This window comes from Periophthalmus magnuspinnatus, chromosome 17, assembly GCF_009829125.3.
Source record: "Periophthalmus magnuspinnatus isolate fPerMag1 chromosome 17, fPerMag1.2.pri, whole genome shotgun sequence".
NCBI lineage: Eukaryota > Metazoa > Chordata > Actinopteri > Gobiiformes > Gobiidae > Periophthalmus > Periophthalmus magnuspinnatus.
In genome coordinates, this window is record NC_047142.1 from 30,321,080 (window position 1) to 30,342,138 (window position 21,059).

The window sequence follows — 21,059 nt, forward strand, 5'->3', positions numbered from 1 at the left end:
TGATTTGAAGTGTTGTTTTTAGCATGTTCATGGAAACATCCTGACTAAAGTTCTTGAGCTCAAACTTTGGCTTTGAGCAAATAAAAATAAATACACAAAAAGTCATAAGAAAAATGAAAAAATGGATTCTATTGTTAATGTGACCAAATTATTTCTAATTTTGAATCAGTATCACTACATTTACTCTTCAACTGATGAACGACACTTGTGTGAAATACTTTTACTATTTACTCTTTAAACCTTTAGTTAAGTAGATTTTTTCATGTGATACTTTTACTTTTACTTGAGTAACTTTTTACCTCTGTATCTGTACTTTTGCGTAAATAACAAAATTGAGTACTTCATCCACCACCGTAGAATCTAATGTCAGTACAATTAGATATTTTTCCCAAATCGTTCAGCCCCAGTTTCAGTATCTTTTCATATATATTCTTAACAGTTTGAGTCCACATAAAGTCACCTATTGCACTTAGACAGTTAAGACAAAGGCCCCTCTCCTCTTTCTTTGTCTGTGATTTAAACATGGGGCGTGTCTTTAAGAGAATCCTGCAGACCTCAGCATCTCTGCAGTGTCACTGATTTCACTTTTGGTTCACGGCCAAATGCACATCCCTTTAACTCATCCCTTTAATAACAGCACATAATAAGAGCTTTAACAAAGGCTCCGTGTCCAAGAGTGTCTCACAGTTTACATTAGGAACGGGCTATTTGAATCCATTATAATGTATGTCAGATATGGTAAATAGTGGCCTCGGTGTCTCCATTAAACAATTACTCTGTCTCAGGTTTAAAGAAGAAACGAAGCTGAAATGAAAACACTAGAGTGGAAATGTGCCTTAAAGGGCTCATGTTACACTATCCTCTGAACTATTTTATAACGTTTCCTCATCACAAACAGACCTGGAGTTGTGTTTTGTTTCATTCTCACATATTTAACACACAAACCCTGCATATTTGACTGAGTTCTTCTCTCAAACTGAAAACACTACGTTCCACCTTGTGATGTCATTATGTGGTAATACAGGATCTCTGCAGTATTGTGGTGTACTAACCCGTCTCCTGCCCCCTGCTGTCCGTTGCAGGTATGACATGTCAGGCTCGTAGCTCGTACCTGGCTGAGGAGGTTCTGTGGGGGCACCGCTTCAGTCCGATGATGTTGCTCGCCGAGGGCTTCTTCGACATCGACTACGGAGCGTTCCACCACACGTTTGAGGTACAGGCTGCAATGGGGAGACTGTGGGGGGGTTAAAGGTTAAAGGTCAGGCGTTACCAACCAGCTGAATGTAGATGAATTTATATTTACGCAGATAACTCCTTCATTTCACCTTGCAACTGTTTATCAACTGTAACTCTGGATAGTTTAAAGGTTCACTATGTAACTTTCTCCTCTCCCACAGAGCTATTACATCGTGAATACAGATACATTTAAAATAACACAGCATAACATGAACCGCAGCATCTCTGAGCTCTATTCCTGTCTCCACCTACACAACGGTCTCTCCCTCCCTCGCTGTCTCTTTGTCTCCACCTCTCTCTTATCTTCCTTTTCTCCCCTTCTCTCCCCTTTTCCCCTTCTTCTCTCCCATTCTCTCTTCCTCTCCTCCTTTCACTCTCTCATCACTCTTCACTCTCATATCCCTTTCTCTCTCTATTTCTCTCAATCTTTCTCTCTAGCTGTCTTTTTCCCTCCTTTTCTATTCCCTCTCTCTCCTTTTCTTTCTCTTTCTCCCTGTCTTATTGTCACTCTATCTCCTCTCTCTCTCTCCTGGGGATGGTGCAAAGCATGCTGGGATATGTATTCAGGTCTAAAGTATTCATGTGTGTTATTCTTGTACAGACACATGACTCACAGCCAAACAGAGAAGAGCTTAAACACTACAATACTATAGTACTACAATACTACAGTACTACAATACTACAGCACAATGCAACTGTACCCACATCTACACAGCTCCTGACATCATGTAATCAATACAAATGAATAGAAGAGCTCAAACTGCAAAAAGAGGAATAAAAACACTGCAGGTCGTGTGCATTATTTGTCTTGAATGTTTCAGTTAAAGTCCCTCGTGTTTTGCAGCTTGGTAAAAGCAGATGTGTCTCTGCTGTGTGCGCTCCTCATTTGTTTTGTGTTTATCGTGCGGTCAGTGACGTCCACCTGCAGCTCCCTGTCCGCCGTCTGATCTGTCACTCAGGATTTAATGATTTTAGCGCAACTGGGCAAAAATCTCATAAGGATTACAAAAGAGCAGAAATGGCTTCAGTGCCCCTCCCTCTGACTGGAAGCAGCCTTTTTACACACAGACACAGCACCAGTGATGGAAAGTAATGAAGTAAAAGTAGTAAAGTACTGTGCTTAAGTAAGAATGCTAGGTATCTGTACTTTATTTAAGTACATTTTACAGTGGGCACTTTTTACTTTTACTTCACTACATTTGAGAGCAGTATCTGTACTTTCTACTTCACTACATTTTTGAACTGGACTGAAAAGTAAAAGTATTTTTTATTAGCTTGAGGATTTATTTGTAACAAGTTTAACATATAATTTGAGTAAAACAAAAATATACAAATACAAACTATACAAACTACTACAATGATTTAAAACAGTATCCTTTGAGGTGGGATCAAACCTCTGACCTTCAGGCTGGAGGGCAAAAGCTCAAACCACTGTACCATTGCTGTCTCAGTATATTAAAAGTACTACATCTCCTCCTGTGTGCAGGTGGACACACCCTCTGCTTCCGCTCATGAGCTAGCATTAGCGGCGGCCCGGCTGGACGCTCACCTGTACTGGTCCATCTCCAGCCGCCTGGACGAAGAGCCGGCGCTGCCCACACAGTTACCCCAGACACAGACCCCCCAAAGTGAACTCACAGCCTCCACCAACACCCCCAACGACCCCACCATCACCGTCCAGGAGCCAGACAAACAGGAGAGCACCGCGGCGGCAGAACCCAATGGGAACGTCACCACCGACCAATCGGAATCAGAGGCCTAGAGCTCGGAATGTTTACAAAGACTTGACCACTCCACCTTTAGTGTTTTACTTCTGCAGAAGAGAGATTATCTATGTGAGTTAGGATGACTTCAATCACAATCTAGATGTGACAGGTTTAAGGTTGTGTTCACATGACAGCACAATATTACAGAAAGATCCTTCGAGTTTAACCTGAGCTGGAGACAGGTCAGGTGGAGTTTACTCTTTAACTGTCAGATTACAGATGTGTTGACCTGGTTTATGGTTAATATCTCTGTAATTACTGGACCTATTCACATGAAACAACAACTGGCACAAAGTTCAGCGTCGTCTCTGTCAGTACAAATAAAAAAAAGTGGAATTATATTTTCACAATCGCTTCAAGTGGTGCTATTATTCAACCCCAGAGATATGATCGTTGTCAGTTGACAGGACTTCAAATCATAAGATCACTATGACAAGTTTGTGGAGCCGATATCAAATCCTAAATTTGAATATTTTTTCAAAAACAGTGAATCATATAATAGAGATAATAGAGTTATATTGGCCCCGCCCTCCATCTCAGGCTAAAAACTCCAAACTGCTTGGCGAAGGCGATCTGAGTGCAAAAACGAGATGCATAAATTGATCAAAATTAAATATTTTGTGATAATAAGTCATTTTAACTCACATAGAGATTTTTGCAGTGCAGGGCTTTGAGTTCAGTGTTTTTAAAAGTTCTCCTGTTAAAGGTATAATGTTTTGTTCTTTTGAATGTTTTGTAAAAGCAGCACTCTGTAATACAATAAGAATAATGGAAGGTGGCATAGAAATCACTGTCTTCATCTGGAAATGTCTTCTGTGCATTTGAGCCTTCAGCTTGATCCTAAATTGAATGTTTGAATCAGATTTTGATTTTTTTAAACATGTTTTAAATGACCTGGTTAAGTCCGGCTTTAGTCCTGGGTTAGTGTAGTTTTGGGCTGTTCTCGGACTTCAGTGGTCAGTACTTGTAAGAGGTATTAAGACCTGGTTTAGTCCTCGTTTAGTCCTGGCTTAGACCGATTCGGAATAGACCTGGTTTAGTCCTGGTTTAGTCCTGGTTTAGTCCTGGTTTAGTCTTGGTCTAGTTCTGTGTTAGACCTGGATTAGTCCTGGTTTAGTTCTGGGTTAGACCTGGTTTAGTCATGGGACAGATTCGGAATAGACCTGGTTTAGTCCTGGTTTCGTCTTGGTCTAGTTCTGTGTTAGACCTGGATTAGTCCTGGTTTAGTTCTGGGTTAGACCTGGTTTAGTCATGGGACAGATTCGGAATAAACCTGGTTTAGTCCTGGTTTAGTTCTGGTTTAGACCTGGTTTAATCATGAGACAGGCTCAGAATAAACCTGGTTTAGTCCTGGTTTAGTTCTGGGTTAGACCTGGTTTAGTCCTGGTTTAGTGTAGCTTTTATAGGTTGTTCTCAGACTTCAGTCCTGTAAGAAGTATTAAGACCCAGTTTAGTCCTGTTTTAGACCTGGTTTAGACCTGGGTTGGACCTGGTTTAGTCCTGGTTCTTTCCTGACTTAGTCCTGGTTTAGTCCTGGGTTAAATCTGTTTCAGTCCATGAATTCACCCCAGATTGGATCAAGTGTTGAATATGACTGAAGGGCTCTGTGTTTGGTAAAGTTACACAGTGTTGCTTTAGTTGACTTTCTCTGTATGTTTTCCTGTGCCGCAGTTCTTGTGCTAGCTGGGATCACCCTTTGCCTATACCTCCACTAGAGACTCAACCTCCTGCTCCAGACTGGACCGCAGACAGACAGACAGAGAGATAGACAGGCAGGCAGATAGACAGAACAGACAAATAGACAGATAAACAGACAACCAGACAGAACAGACAGAGAGAGAGATAGACAGAACAGATAGACAGATAGACAGAACAGACAGAGAGACAAAACAGACATGCAGACAGAGAGATAGACAGAACAGAGAGACAGAACAGACATACAAACAGAGATAGACAGACAGGCAGGAAGAATAGACAGAGCAGACAAATAGACAGACAGATAAACAGACAACCAGACAGAACAGACAGAGAGAGATAGACAGAACAGATAGAGAGATAGACAGAACAGACAGAGAGACAAAACAGACATGCAGACAGAGAGATAGACAGAACAGAGAGACAGACAGGCAGGAAGAATAGACAGAACAGACAGAGAGACAGAACAGACAAATAGACAAGACAGACAGATAGACAGAACAGACAGACAGAACAGACAGACAGAACAGACAGACAGAGAGATAGACAGGCAGACAGAGAGATAGACAGGCAGGCAGATAGACAGAACAGACAAATAGACAGATAGATAAACAGACAACCAGTCAGAACAGACAGAGAGATAGACAGACAGAACAGACAGGCAGGCAGATAGACAGAACAGACAAATAGACAAAACAGACAGAGACAGAACAGACAGACAGATAGACAGAACAGAACAGACAGAGAGACATGACAGACAAATAGACAGAACAGACAGACAAATAGACAGACAGACAGGCAGACAGAAGAGACAGAACAGACAAATAGACTAAGCAGACAGAGACAGAACAGACAGACAGATAGACAGAACAGACAGAGAGACAGGACAGTCAGGGAGATAGACAGAACAGACAGATGGACAGAACAGATAGACAGATGAACAGACAATCAGATAGACAGACAGACAGATAAACAGACAGACAGATAGACAGACAGATAAACAGATAGACAGACGAATAAACAGATAGACAGACAGACAAACAGGGTACATGGACATTTGTGTTTAAGTGTTAAAAGGAGCGGCGTGTAGAGGCTTCACCTGTGCATGGATTTCACTAGATCAGTAGTAAAATGTAGTGACTGAAATTTTTGTAAAATGATGAATGAAATACTAGAATTCTGAGGTTATGTCCACATGACTTGGTGAACAAGTCCTCCACAAAGTCATAATAAAACACCAACCACCCTTATAACCTTTTCTGGTATAGTAGTAGTGTTTCCTCTAGTGGAGCAGCAGTTCTACTCCGAGCTCCTCACCTCATCACTCCAGCTTGAGATCCACTGATCCGATTTACCTTTTACCTTTTATCTCATCTCTGTTCTTCATCAAAACACCTCTGTGCAAACCCAAAGGGGCAAAATGGCCGCCACCATCTTTCCACCAAGTTCTGTCCTGGAAATAGACTTGTTCCTGTGGACGTAGCCTCAGCTGTCGGAGGTCTTGGACAGTTTTCCTCCATGCTTGGTTTGCTCCTTTTACCAACTCAAAAAGGTGCTAGAAAATGCATTATCTTCTGTGGCTCGTTTGTAGTAGCCACCTGCCAAAAGTCTTCTGACCTGCCCATCGACTTCTCAGCTGCTGATTTAAACTGTGCTAAAGCTTTTAAACATGTTATAATGCAGGCTAGTTAGCACCTGTCATCAAAACATGGAAAAACTAGTCCGCAGTGGTCCAAAGTTACTCTTACCCTATGCATTCTGAGCATCGTAATTACTCACCGTGATGAGTTTATAAGCACTTTTCACAGCTTTCAGAGACCGGAGCAGGGTTTTTTGCCGCAACTACATTCATACATAGTCAAGATGGGTGAAGTGTCTTGCCCAAGAACACAATGACAGTATTGGTCTGAAGGTTGACAGGCAAATGCTTTACACAGTGTAACTCTGCTGTATGTATCTAGGTACACCATAGGTCACGTTTATGGGATTTAAAATCAAAGTCTTACACACAGCTGCTTTAAAGTTTGGCCCTAAAATAATCACATTTTTTCCATTCTTTTATACATTTTGATGTGGTCACAAACATGAATCATAATACAACTCCAGGTTTTATGTTTTTGATGCTGATACAACATTATAACATGTGAAAGCTCAAAAAGTACATTTACTATATGGCAACTTTGGAGTCAGTTATCTCCGCCTCGTAGTTTATGAGGATCTATTTCCTCTCTCTCATCTGTCTTTTATCTCTCTCTCTCTTTTGCTCCTCCATCTCCTCTTCCTCCACCTCTGTCCTTCACCTCTCCTCTCTTCTTTTGTCCAAATGAGTTCAAAGCACAACTGTGTCTCTGCTCCAACCGCTTCTGCTGCTGTGTAAATACAAATACCTGCTCATTTTTACTCAATGTTTTTAATATGGAATAATATAAGAGTAAGGATTATATCTCACTGTTAGGAGGAAGAAATAAAGTATATTAGAGTATGTGTGATGTGTCTTCTTTAGCAGTACAAATCTAATCGCGATGCTTGTCTGAGAAATCACAGAAATCAATTACATATTTCCCAAATTGTTCAGTCATAGTATGAACAATGGTCACGCATTTGGTCACATTTTTATATAGCGCATTTCAATGTTCAAGTCATTCAAAGTGCTTTACATCAAGGAACCACTCACCTATTCATACACCAGTGTGCACAGTCAGATAATGCCAGTGTGGTTTAAAGTTGCACTGTGTAACTTTTCTGGCTTTCTTGCTTGTCTCCATGCAGATGTTCCACAGTATGGCATTAAACGTGACTATCTCCATGAACAGGACTCAACTGCTCTTTAGCCTTATGGATGTTAAATGTAGAATTTGGAACCAACCTGAATGACTAAAGGATTAAAGACTATCACCATGGAGACAAGCAGATGATCAGGCCAAGTTACAGGTCAGATCTGTGGAGAGGTGACATCACTCACATAAGAATGCATGACTCTCAAGGTATTTGCAATAAAAAGCATCTATAATTGAATATGTTTGATGTCATACTGCAAAAATAAGCAATAACATCTTAAAGGAGACAAGTAGATAAACCGTCCACCAGAAAAGTTACAGATTGCACCTTTAAAGTTTATTGTACTTTGTCAAAGTATATTCAAATTTATACTAATCCCAGTGGTTGAAGAAGTACTCAATTTTGTTACTTTAGTAAAAGTACAAATACTGAAGCAATTTTTTTAAAACTCAAGTGAAAGTAAAAGTATCAAAAACTCTAATCTAAAAAGTCTTAAGTGAAAGCATTAAAATGCCTGTTTAAAAATGTACTTAAAGAGTAAAAAGTCAAAGTGTGTTTGCACAGATTTTGAGGTTTTATTCAGCTTTAAATGTAGTGATTTTGATTTATTAGCGATTTATTTATTTGTGATTATATTTTTGTTTGCTCAGATTATGAAAGTGTTAAAAATAAACCCTCAGCCTTTTCAGCAGATCTCACACAATAATATAAAAATACAGTCCTGTTCAAATAAAAGTAAAAAGTACCCCCTTGAGAAAAGAGGGAAACCTAAAATATGTAATACTTAAGTACAGTACCTTTACCTTTACTTCGTTACATTCCACCGCTGGTAAGTACTGAGTAGGCTTCTTCCTCAGTATAAACACAGCAGCGTGGAGTCACTCACAGCGATGGAAATTGGATTTGCACATTATTAGGTTATTATAATGATTTTTATTTTATTTACGTCAAATCAACTTTATTGTGCCTATAGAGGCACGTGTCCTCTGCACTTGGCCCATCCCTCAGTGTCTCTGAGTGAGTGCTGTATTTGACCCGTCCCTCAGTGTCTCTGAGTGAGTGCTGTATTTGACCCGTCCCTCAGTGTCTCTGAGTGAGTGCTGTATTTGACCCGTCCCTCAGTGTCTCTGAGTGAGTGCTGTATTTGACCCATCCCTCAGTGTCAGTGGGTGAGTGCGGTATTTGACCCGTCCCTCAGTGTCAGTGGGTGAGTGCTGTATTTGACCCGTCCCTCAGTGTCTCTGAGTGAGTGCTGTATTTGACCCGTCCCTCAGTGTCTCTGAGTGAGTGCTGTATTTGACCCGTCCCTCAGTGTCTCTGAGTGAATGCTGTATTTGACCCGTCCCTCAGTGTCTCTGAGTGAGTGCTGTATTTGACCCATCCCTCAGTGTCTCTGAGTGAGTGCTGTATTTGACCCATCCCTCAGTGTCTCTGAGTGAGTGCTGTATTTGACCCGTCCCTCAGTGTCTCTAGGTGAAGACTGTATTTGACCCGTCCCTCAGTGTCAGTGGGTGAGTCAGGAGCCTCGCGCGAGGACCCTGTCTCGCTCGTGAGCTCTTGTGGGCTACATTACGTGGTTCTATAAATAAAGGCAAAAGCCAATATTCCCGCTTTAAACATATTGCGCTTATGCCGCATTCATTTCCGCACATTTACATTTTGCTCTTAAGGCCCGTCATTGATCACGTAAAGGCGGAGACATACGTACGCGCACGAGGCTGTCACATCACTAATGCTCCGCGCGCTCATCAATACGAGCAGTCAGCACAACGAGTTACCAGGCAGACTATGGCACAGGCTGCAGTTACACCTCAGGCCTGCTGGAGGGCGCTATTCTCAGCCTCTATACTACAAACAGAGAGGATGCAGTGTCCAAGCCCCGGCACATGCGTTATACCAGAGTTTTATATACAACTTCATGCGTCTTAAATGAAGAGGGAACAGTTACAAGTAAAAATACAAAATAATCTATTCATGGACTTCAGCTTCCTGTTATAAGTGACATTTTGAGGATGTTTTGTTAAATTGCCAATTGCTATGACAACGGTCTTTTTTCTTCATCATTCTGAAACTCATGGATAGAATTTATGGATATTTTGTCCCATGCTACTACTACTACTACTACTACTACTACTACTACTACTACTACTACTACTACTACTACTACTACTACTACAACTACTACTACTACTACTACTACTCGTGAAACTGCATTGTACAAGAATAAGAAAGGTATTTAGTAAGCAAGAACTAAAATACAAACTAAAATTCAAAATATATTAAAGGTACAGTAAGTAACTTCCTGGAGGTTTCCATGGAAACTGAAAGTAAAACCATACATTGGAACATTCTTCATGCAGATAGATAGGTTTCATGCCATACTGTGAAATATTATAGCCAAAGAAACAACATTTCCATGGAAATAATAAGCCAGGCCAAATAAGAGTCAGGTTTGTGGAGATGCAAGCCCGCTCACAGTGAGGACACATGTTTATTGAAGTTTTTCAGTGCAATAAAAACATAAAAAATAAAAACAAAACAAAACATGCTTTAATTTTGGTCTATTATTTTGGTTAAAAGTTACATGCCACAGCTTTAAAATGATACATAAACTTTGAATATGCTTTTTTATGCTTTTTATCTGTTTTAAACCCTACAAACCTCTCAGACTCTGAGAGCAGAGAACAAGAGGGGAAGAACAGGGCTGGATTCAGTAGATTTCAATGGGGAAAAGGGAGGAGGGGTTTGTACAGACCTGGACCAATCAGAGCACAGGATAGTGCTGAAGTCATTGAGATGGACAGCTTTGACCTTCATAGAGAAAGAACAAAAGTACAGTTTGTCAAATACTGTACAGAGAAAGAGAGAGGGGAAAAGGGATATGGCACACAGGAAAAAAAGTACTGCATTTACACAAGTACATGTTTTGGATCTGGAGAGTTTGAAGGGCTGATACTATGTCTAGATTTACAAAGAATCAAAAGGAATAGTTGACTCAAAAGGATTCAATAATGACTTGATTAAGGAGTTAGGAGTTAAAGACTAAAGATGGAGGATTTGTACATTTCAAAAGTACATGATATAAAACATATGTTACTACAGTTTTTAATGAGTCACACAGAGAAGTCCGTGCAGGTTGAGTGTCTTGCCCAGAGGCACAATGGCAGCAACACTTACCCATGTTCAAACTTGTGCCTTAAACACATCATGGCAAAACCTCCTGGACTTCAGCTGGTAGTAACGTACACATATTTTTGTCCAAATGTAACAAAAATGAACAAAAAGAACAAGTTCAAGATCCCCTTTTCTAGGGTCCGCCACCTGCTAATCTCCATGAAGACATTTTTTTTTTTGCTTGGCATCAGAAAAGTTTCATATTGCACCTTTTCATTTTTCTTCCAAAAATGATATATTACAGATTTTTACATGTCATTTTGCCAGCTAAAACTAGACAAAAAAAACACACTGTAACTTTTCTATGGGCTTGCTGCTTGCCTGTTTCCATGGAGATGTGATTGCATTGCCTGGAAAGCTCCACAGTATAGCAATAAACTTATCTAGTTTGCATTCATTCAATAAGGTGTTTTATGACAAAAATACATTGAAAAACATGTATACTTACTGTGATGGCTCGCCTCTCCACAGATCTGACCTGTAACTTGCGTAATGACATCACCTGCTATTCTTTATGGAGCTAGATAAGTTGAATGCCATACTGCAGAACAATCAAGGCAAAGCAATAAATAATATCTCCATGGAAACAAGGTGGCAGACCGTTGACCAGAAATGTTTCATAGTATGGCTTTAAAGGTCCTATATTACACTATTTTCTGACCTGATGATGTTCTAATGTTGTTTCCTCATCACAAACAGACCTAGAGTTGTGTTTCGTTTCATTCATACATGTTAAACGCACAAACCTGCATATTTAGGCTGAGTTCTTCTCTCAAACTCTGTTCCGCCTTGTGATGTCATCATGTAGTAATACAGGAAGTGCTCCACTGTGTTTTTAAACTCCACACACCTTCACTAGAATCTTTTGGATCATTTCAGTTCTGGACTTGCCAATCTCTACTGAACTAAAGGTAAAAGGAGCTGTTAACTTAAACTACCACTTCATGACATCACAAGGTGGAACAGAGCATTTTGAGCTTTGGACATGTAGACAGACTCATAAAGTGTTACTCAAACATGTGTGAATGAAACAAAACACAACTCCAGGTCTGTTTTTGAGGAGGTAACAGCATTATAACATGGATTCAACTCCCAGGAGTCTTTTTTGCGTAATATCAGACGTTTAGCTAAACCTCTGCACTTGAAATAAATCTGCTCAAACCACATGATTAAAACGTTCTGCTGACAGAATGACATCAGCACATTTGCACATATAAATATAAATGTGTTTCCTCACAGCTCAGAAACAACACCACCAAACCTCAGAGACTTCACACTGCAGCTGGAATTACACCACACGTGTTGTGGGTTAGACTCCTGATCTCTCTGAGTGAAGCGTGTTACCGTGGCAGAGTGGTTATCCCATCTCATCCACTCACTATGTAGGCTGTGGGTTCAACTCCTCATCTCCTCTCTTTTTGCTAAGTCATGGTTAGATCTCTGCTGTTAAACCTGAGCATCGAAGTAAAAAAACAGTTTGTGTCGTGACTGAAAGTGCATTTTCTGACTCAGAAGAAGTCATTTCATTCACAAAACAAAGGCCAGGGCTCACACAATACAACAACAGCCCAGAGACACTCAAGGTAAAAGTGTGAACGCTTCATTCACCAAACCGTGACGCACTCAATGGAAGTGTTTCTCAATCAGGGGAGCACGCACAGGCTGGAAATAACTGAGCCTTGGGACAATATTTACGTGGGCTACCTGATTTTTATGGTCTTAAAGTGAAAAACAGAACTAGTTTACTAACTATTTTGACAATTTGCAGTGACCTGAAGTTATTCCTCATTTACCTTATGCATTCTGAGCATCCGAATTATTCACCCTGATGAGTTTATAAGCACTTTTGGCAACAGTAGCTCAGTTGGTAGAGCGTTTGTCCACTGATCCTGAGGTTGACGGTTCAAATCCTGGTTGAGGAGTCAGATCCACTGACCCAAAGGTTGGCGGTGCGATTCCAGCTCCCACAGGTGAATGCTGTTGTTGTGTCGCTGGGCAAGACACTTAACCCTCCTCGCCCCCATGTCTGTGTACACTGGTGTATGAATGTGTGTGTGAATGGGTAAGTGGTTCATTGATGTAAAGAGCTTGAGCCTTGAAGCTGGAAAAGCGTGAAATAAAAATGTTACCATTTATCACTTGTCACAAGAGTCCAAAACCGAAGCTCAGTTTTGCTATCATGGTAAAGCTAATTACAACTAGCAAGCTAATGTGCACTTCATTTGCGCTTCCTTAGACAACGTAACACTTAATAATTAGATGCCAGGCCTACATTGCCAGCTAAGTCCTTGTATAAACACATTTCACTACTTACAGTGGACAGAGCTGAGTTTTGCATCTCAGTGATCCTATGGACAACTAGCATGCTAACAGTGCACTTGCTGGTTCACAGACCATAAAAATGCTTTATAATTAGATGCCACACCCACATTGCTAACTAAATCCTTGTATAAGCATGTTTCATTACTTACAGAGGCCAGAGTGGAGTTTTGCCATCACAATAATGCAAAGGACAACTACCATGCTAATGTGCACTTCCTGATTATCAAACAATGTAACGCTTTATAATCAGATGCCAGGCCCACATTACCAGCTAAGTCTTTGTATAAGCACATTTCACTACTTACAGAGGCCAGAGGTGAGTTTTGCATCTCAGTGATCCTAAGGACAACTAGCATGCTAACAGTGCACTTCTTGGTTCACAGACCATAAAAATGCTTTATAATTAGATTCCGACAGTACACAGAGGTCTCATTTTGACTCTTTACGGTGTATCTGTACAAGACAAAGGTTATTTTATTACATGAAAAAACCTGCTACCTCACCTTTAATTAGTTTGCATCTCTTATATTACTGCCCTTATTTAATGTACTACTTTACACTGTTTAAATACAGTTTTGTCCATGCTTGGCACTGGTACAAAGCCTACACTGGTTTATAACATAGGCGTGTCTCGTAAAGATGATTTCCTGTTTTGTAGCTGTTACAGATTACAGCTCCGCAGTCATTATGTTCCCTGCTCTTTTAATTGTTTAGTGAACGCACCATTGACTTAAGTGTGAGAACTGCAGCGTCAGGCCATAAACTATGTGTGTGTGAATATAGAGACGACAAACACAGGCAGAACACCTTCCATTCCATTACTCTTATGCTCAGAGATGGACATCTTTTGGACAGTTACACTCGTCCTGGAGGAGCTGTGAACTGAGGGACTCACTATGCACAGACACACCTGGGCTTCAGTTCACAGCACAACATTATAGAGCGCAATATTATTTAATACAGATGGAGGAAGCTAAAAAAAAATAATTATTTAAATGCAAAATTATGTTGTAACGCAGTGAGTCACTAATAGAAATGATAAGCTTCAACATTTGTGCGTTTAGCTTTTGGATATTTCATGGTAAAGTTCAGTGTGATCAGTAGAGAAGACAAGCCCACGGCCCCATCTGAGAGTGTGACATCAGCGTGAGAGTGAAAGAGTGAGAGTGAATGCGTGAGAGTAAGTGAATGTGTGAGAGTGAAAGAGAGCGAATGCATGAGAGTGAGTGAGAGTGAATGCATGTGAGTGAAAGAGTGAGAGTGTATGTGTGAGAGTGAATGAGTGAGAGTGAATGAATGAGAGTGAAAGGGTGAGAGTGTATGCCTGAGAGTGAATGTGTGTGAGTGAAAGAGTTAGAATGTATGCAAGAGAGTGAATGAGTGAGAGTGAAATATTGAGAGTGAATGCTGAAAGAGTAAGAGTGAATGCGTGAGAGTGCAAGAGTGAGATTGAATGCGTGAGAGTGAAAGAGTGAGAGCGTATGCAAGAGAGTGAATGAGTGAGAGTGAAATATTGAGAGTGAATGCATGAAAGAGTAAGAGTGAATGCATGAGTGTGAAAGAGTGACAGTGAATGCATGAGAGTGAAAGAGTGAGAGTGAAATATTGAGAGTGAATGTGTGTGAGTGAAAGAGTTAGAATGTATGCAAGAGAGTGAATGAGTGAGAGTGAAATATTGAGAGTGAATGCTGAAAGAGTAAGAGTGAATGCGTGAGAGCGAAAGAGTGAGATTGAATGCGTGAGAGTGAAAGAGTGAGAGCGTATGCAAGAGAGTGAATGAGTGAGAGTGAAATATTGAGAGTGAATGTGTGAAAGAGTAAGAGTGAATGCATGAGTGTGAAAGAGTGAGAGTGAATGCGTGAGAGTGAAAGAGTGAGAGTGAAATATTGAGAGTGAATGTGTGAAAGAGTAAGAGTGAATGCATGAGAGTGAAAGAGTGAGAGTGAATGCGTGAGAGTGAAAGAGTGAGAGTGAAATATTGAGAGTGAATGCGTGAAAGTGAATGAGTGAGAGTGAAAGAGTGAGAGTGAATGTATGAGAGTGAATACATGGGAGTGAAATAGTGAGAGTGAATGAGTGAGGGTTAAATGTGTAGGTATCACACTACTGTATTTAGTGCCCAAAGTGGTGCCCGTGGACCAAACTCCAGGGGGTCTAATTTGGCTCATGAGGCTCTGAGAGTTTAAGAAGAATCTATTTTGTTTCAATTATCCTGAAAGACTGTCTGGAAATGAGAACAAGGCCAGTTCTGTCTATTTCCCAATATTTAAAATCTATTTAATCATTATGTGCAAACAGTCAATATGTTTGTCCCTCGACCCACTAATCATTCACCTTCACAACATCGACTCTCTTCTTCTCTTCAAATCACAACTCAGAATTTACCCTTCCAATCACACCATCATACTGTTTGTTTTTTATGTTTTTAACTTATTCTGTACAGTGTCCTTGAATGTTTTGAAAGCTGCTTATAAATAAAATGTATTATTATTATTATTGTGATTATTTTGAGTATGATTATTATTCATTTTGGCACACCGCAGAAAAAACTTTGCATATCCCTGGTATAGTAGCATAATGTTGTAATATATTTTGTTTTATAACATGTGTTAGTGTAGAAACGCCCGGGGTCAGGGTCAGTAAGAAAGTATATAAATACATAAATACATAAATACATGTGCAGTATTTAACCAGGTATTTTGTGTTCTACAGTTACATTTCCAGCGTTACTCTTAAGGTTCTATACATAGGTTTTTTTATTTTACTTTATTTTTTATTTTTTGGAATAGCCACATATTCAAATGCATGGATTTTGTGCACACATCAGCTCTCACCCCAAACCATGAGAAAGTGACCCACATGGTTTTATATTTCAAGTCCCGTGCACATAGGTTTGATCACATGGGTTTGAGATGCCATTGCTCTGAAAATCCCTGTTTCCCCCTACCCCCCACCCCGCCCTCTGCTCTGTACTTTCTTTGTTTGTTGATTTATTTTTCTTACATTGTGATACACACACTTAATAGGCTAGCGTTGTTTTTTTAGCATAAATGAAAAAATCTTCTGTATTTTATATGCTATATTACACTGAACTGAGTCCTGTTTGAATCAGTTCATTACATTTTGTCATTTAATTCCCTCTATTCCCAGTTTCATCCCCCTCGTCTTGTCCCATGGCCTGAATCTCTTCTCTGCTCCAGCTCAGAGCCACTGTCAGTACTGGGCCAATGCAGTGTCTGCCCGTGTGAGGATGTCCCATTTGTTACACAGAGAGAAAGAGAAAGAGAAGGAGAGGGGGAGAGAACACTGAAGAGAGAGAGAGAGAGAGAGAGAGAGAGTCACTGAAGTAAGGGGGGGGGGGAGTAGAGATGAGGAGAGAGAGGAGGGAGATTTGTTACATAGGAAGAGAGAGAGAGAGAGAAAAGGGGGGTAGCCATGGAAGAGACAGAGAGGGAGAGATAGAGAGGGTGAAAAAAGAGAGGAAGAGGACGAAAAGAAAACAAGAGAGAGGGAGAAAGAGAGGAGGAAGGAGGAGAGGAGTGTGTGGATGTCCCATTTGCTACACGGTAGCCACTGAAGAAAGTTGAGAGAGGGAGAGACAGAGCAAGAGGAGGCAAGAGTAGAAGAGTGTGGATGTGTCCCATTTGCTTTACACAGAGAGAAAGAGAGAGGGGAGAGGGAGAAAAAGAGAGAAGAGAGAGGCACAGAGACTGAATAAAGAGAGGGAAGGAGGAGAGGAGTGGAGGGGGAAATGAAGAAGAGGAGGATGAGGAGGAGAGCAGCGTGTGGATGTCCCATTGGTTACAGAGACAGACACAGCCACTGAATGAAGAGCAGAGGGAAGAGGGGGGTAGAAAAGGAGAGGACGGGGGAGGAGGGGGGAGAGATGGAGGAGAGGGAGAGGTGGGGAGTGGGGGGTGGGGGAAGGAAGTGCTCTATGGGTAAGGGATGGGGGGGTTGGAGGTACAGTAATGTTGCCGGGTGTGGCTCTTCCTCACATCTGCAAACTTAGCACTTATGATGAGACGCAGCAGAGCCATGTGTTTCTATAGGACACAACACACAGCACAGGCACCATAAGGAGCTAAGCTGTCTGTGGAGACGAGGCAGCTTTAAGGAGGAAAAGTACACAAATACTACACACAATATGTCTCTATTAGGAGCACTTTTAGCATGACTTAAATAAAGTACAGTAGTTGTTACAGTCTATGTAAAAACTCAGATATAATCAGTATAATGACACGTTCTGCATTCACAAACATTCCACACTGAAAAAACAGTCCTGAGACGGCTCAAAGTGAAAACACACATTTGACAACAATAACATGACTTTTTTTATGATTCTCTGTCCAACACATTTAAGTCAAAGGCAGTCTGTGGCTCATATGAGATGTTACACAGCCCTGCAGTGTGGAGCAGGTGGAGCAGGTGGAGAAGGTGGAGCAGGTGGAGTAGGTGGAGCGGGTGGAGCAGGTGGAGTAGGGTGGTTACGAGAGCTGCTTTGGAGGTAAGACTTGTTAAAGCTTCAAACTGGCTTCAGATGTAGTCACTCTAGATACATGTTTGTGTTGCTTCATATGAAACTGAGGTTAATGAAAGGCTTGTTCCTTGTGAGTGTGTGTAAACAGTATTAATTAAAATAATAAAATAAAAATAACTGTGAGTGAATAAAATCCCTGTATCTTCCACAAAAAGTCAGAACTTTGAAGCCAAAACACTAAAACACTGGCCTCAGATGAACATTTTTATTTATTTATTTGATAACACTTTATAATAACTAATCCCTATTTAGCCTTAATAATGCAAATACTTAATTAATAATGAACAAACACCTAATAAATAGGGATTCAGGTTTAATAACTACTACTTAATTACAACCTTAATAAACAATTGGCAATTAATTGGCTTGTGTTGTGTATAGTTACTCGTATTTATCTTATATACTCAGACTTAAATACTCCTTAACTAATCATTTGTGTATTTGTAAATGCATATTTAAGTATCAACTCAAATACTTGTTCATGATTAATAACTTTTGAGAGAATGATTTACTGATCCTGATAAATCAGGCAGCTGTTACTGATTAAGGAGTAACTATAGTGTGAAATAAGTATGAGTAACTACACACAACACAAGCCAATTAATTGCTAATTAAGTGTTTATTAAGTTTGTAAATAAGTAGTTATTAATCCTGAATCACTATTAATTAAGGGTTTGTTCATTATTAAGTGTTTGTTCATGCTTTATTAAGGCTAAATAGGGTGTAGTTATTATAAAGTGTTACCATTTATTTAATTATTTTTGGCAATATATACTTACGTGAAAATGTATCATCACTTTAATGTACAGGGACTGTGGGGGTAGAAGGACTTGGCTCTACCTGAAGTCACTGAATGCCACAGAGAACGTTTTCTCTCTGTACTTTCTGTATTGTTCAGTGTGATTCTGTCCTGGTCTGGTCCTTTATTGTACCAGACAGAAGTCTGTATTTAACACATCATACAGTGATCATGTGTTATTCCTGTGTCAGAGGCCAGGGCTTCTTCAGACGTCTTCACACTGTCCAGCTCCAAACACTGTGTCACCGTGTCCATGCACTCTGTTCTCTCTCTGTGCTCCTTCTCTTCTCTCTGTGCTCTCTCGCTGTTCTCTGGGTTCTCTCTGTCCTCTCTCTATAGTTTCTGTGCTCTCTCTGTGCTTTTGGTGCTCTTTCTCTCTGCTGTCTGTTCTTTCTCTCTGTTCTCTCTCTGTGCTCACTGTATGTTTTCTCTGTGGTCTCTCTCAATATAGAAGTGTGGTTTGTGACAAAAACATGCGCAGAGAAATCGGATAAGTTAAAAAGCCTAAACATAATTTTACTGCACACAACCACTTTCCACATTATTTTACGCAAATCCAGAGACTTTTTTCATTTCAGTTTTTACAGTATCAATCTGAATACTTTCTAGAAATGTATTTTTCTTTAATAATATTAAATTGGAGAATTGTACTCTCATCTGGCCTTTTTGCAGTACTAGGGATGAGTCTGTTTGGGTTATGTTCCAAAACAATAATTGACTTTTGCTTTAGTAACAGGTTATTTCAAAAACTGATCATAGTGACTGTGATCAGTCTGAACAGCTCCACTGACTTCTCTTATGTCTTATACTGTAACTAGGCACAGAGTTGACTTAAACCCTACCCTCCAGTACTTGTTCTGTGACCTATTTTACATCCCTGACCCTTTGGTGACTGGACGTCCTCGTGTTAAGTTCAGCACATGTTTCATTCACACTGAGGAGTGTGTTTCAGCCTTTATCTGCTTCAGTCAGTGTGTGATATGTTTGTTTTATAAAGTGCATTGTTGGAGCACGTGTGAAATCGCCAGCTCAGGTGAATTTTCAGGAGAATCTCAAGGACACGCGCTCCTCCCCAGCCCCCCGTGGTCCACCGTGCTCTGCCGCCTCATCACTCACCCTCAGCCCCATCACCACATTATTATTATTATTTATTATTACTGTTGCTATGAAAAAGCAAAGTTGGGAGCCCCACTTTAGAGCGAACCATTGTGTGCGCGCGCGCCTCTGCCGCTGTGCTGCTGCGCGCGGAACATGTGAACCACCCCTTTGGCTGATGTGGACAGCCCAGTGCACGAGAGCCCAGTGCACGAGAGCCCAGCGCAGGCAGCCAGCAACCAGTGCGTCTCTGCCTCCCAGCCGACCAATCGGGATGCTCGGAGCAGCCTCGCGCACCGCTCAGTGTCAGCGTCCAAAGCAGGAGAGCTGGGAACTGCGACGGCCGCGGCGAGCTCATCCTCCCAGGTACGAGCCCCGAGCTACGCCCTAACCGCACCGCGGACTGCGCGACGCCCCACTCTGCCGCTCCCGTCCACAGCGCGTCTCCATGTTTCCAGGGAGGGGTTCATGTTGTTATTGCCGCTCGCGTTCACGTTTTTCCGCCTCGCCAAGGCGTTTCTTGGTAAACACTCAATGAATGACAGCGACAAATCTGCCCAGCGCGCGTTTGCCGCGCGTCAACTTAACGCGTTTTAAATGAATGTTGTTGCTGCGCTGAGGCGTGGATGCTCCGCGTGCGGAAAAACACACAGCGCGAGGTGAAGATTTGGCCAAGGGTCGTGTCGTCAAAACAAGTTAGCGCAGGTGCACGCGGCGTGGACATGCGGCAGACCAGCTTCTAGCGGAGACTGTGCAGAAAAATGACATTTGGGATCCGCCTGAGAGACGAGGCTATAGACTGCAGAAGGAGGCGAGGAGCGAGGATGTGAGGTAGGATGCATGGAGCTGTAGCTACAGCGCGTAGAGTAGGTCATGTAACCCGCTGTATCCACGCTCTGGCGCCATGGAATACACATACATGCGTTATGAGCCGTTATGAGCCGATATGAGCCGTTGTGAGCCGTGCCTTTCTTGTGTCATTATTCATTCACTGAGCTGTGCGCGCGGAGGCCGGGGATGTTTTGGTACCGCGTGCTCCAGATGAGTTCGCAGCGTTTCATCCGTGTGTCGCTGTCACTAGGTAAGATACAGGTAGGCTCCCTGCGCGGGGCTGTGGAGGGGCTGTGGAGGGTGGCGCGGGGCTGCCTGGCTCCTGTGGCCGACCATGTGGCGCTCAGGCCCGGGTTTGGGGTGCAGATTTTGGGGGTGCACCTCACGTCTCTCTGGGGAGGGGCTCCTGTGAATTCAACCAAAAAACTATGAACTTTTTGCTGTGGCGAGTGTGTTTTAAATACGGCGATGCGTGTATTTATCCTAACCTCATCGATTTGAACGGCACTTATCTATTTGAAGCGTTTTGGGGCGTTTAAGTGTTGTTATGGGCACATCTCTCTCTGACATGTGGATGTAATGTAAATGATGGACATATGCTGGATGCATGCACCAACAGCACAATATGTAAACATGTTGTATCCTGTAAAAGCCCATAGAGCCAAAGTGAATGTATTATTGCAGTAGTGTAACATGAATGATCCAAAAGTGAAATATTGTGTCTGCATTCAGCCCATGTGCACAGGCTGAACAAGGAGCGGCTCAACCACCAGGACAATGCATGTCTATAGGCTGAGCTCTATATGAATGAGGCGTACTGTGT

At 41.5% G+C, this 21,059-nt stretch overlaps 2 protein-coding genes across 2 annotated transcripts in view; both read left to right on the forward strand.

Moving 5' to 3' along the window:
- Positions 1 to 3,306, forward strand: part of kcnj9 (potassium inwardly rectifying channel subfamily J member 9) — a 34,217-nt gene extending 30,911 nt beyond the window's left edge. Inside the window, exons 8-9 of the mRNA XM_033983023.2 lie at positions 1,083 to 1,213; positions 2,723 to 3,306. Of these exons, the coding sequence (XP_033838914.1) occupies positions 1,083 to 1,213; positions 2,723 to 2,998 (407 nt within the window). The 3' untranslated portion in view covers positions 2,999 to 3,306. The remainder of the gene's footprint in view (positions 1 to 1,082; positions 1,214 to 2,722) is intronic.
- LOC117385200 (MICOS complex subunit MIC26-like) overlaps positions 1 to 17,101 on the forward strand; it is a 57,595-nt gene extending 40,494 nt beyond the window's left edge. The window contains exon 3 of the transcript XR_008649042.1: positions 17,089 to 17,101. The gene's annotated coding sequence lies outside the window, so the exon portion shown is untranslated. The remainder of the gene's footprint in view (positions 1 to 17,088) is intronic.
- Positions 17,102 to 21,059: the final 3,958 nt, after the last annotated feature.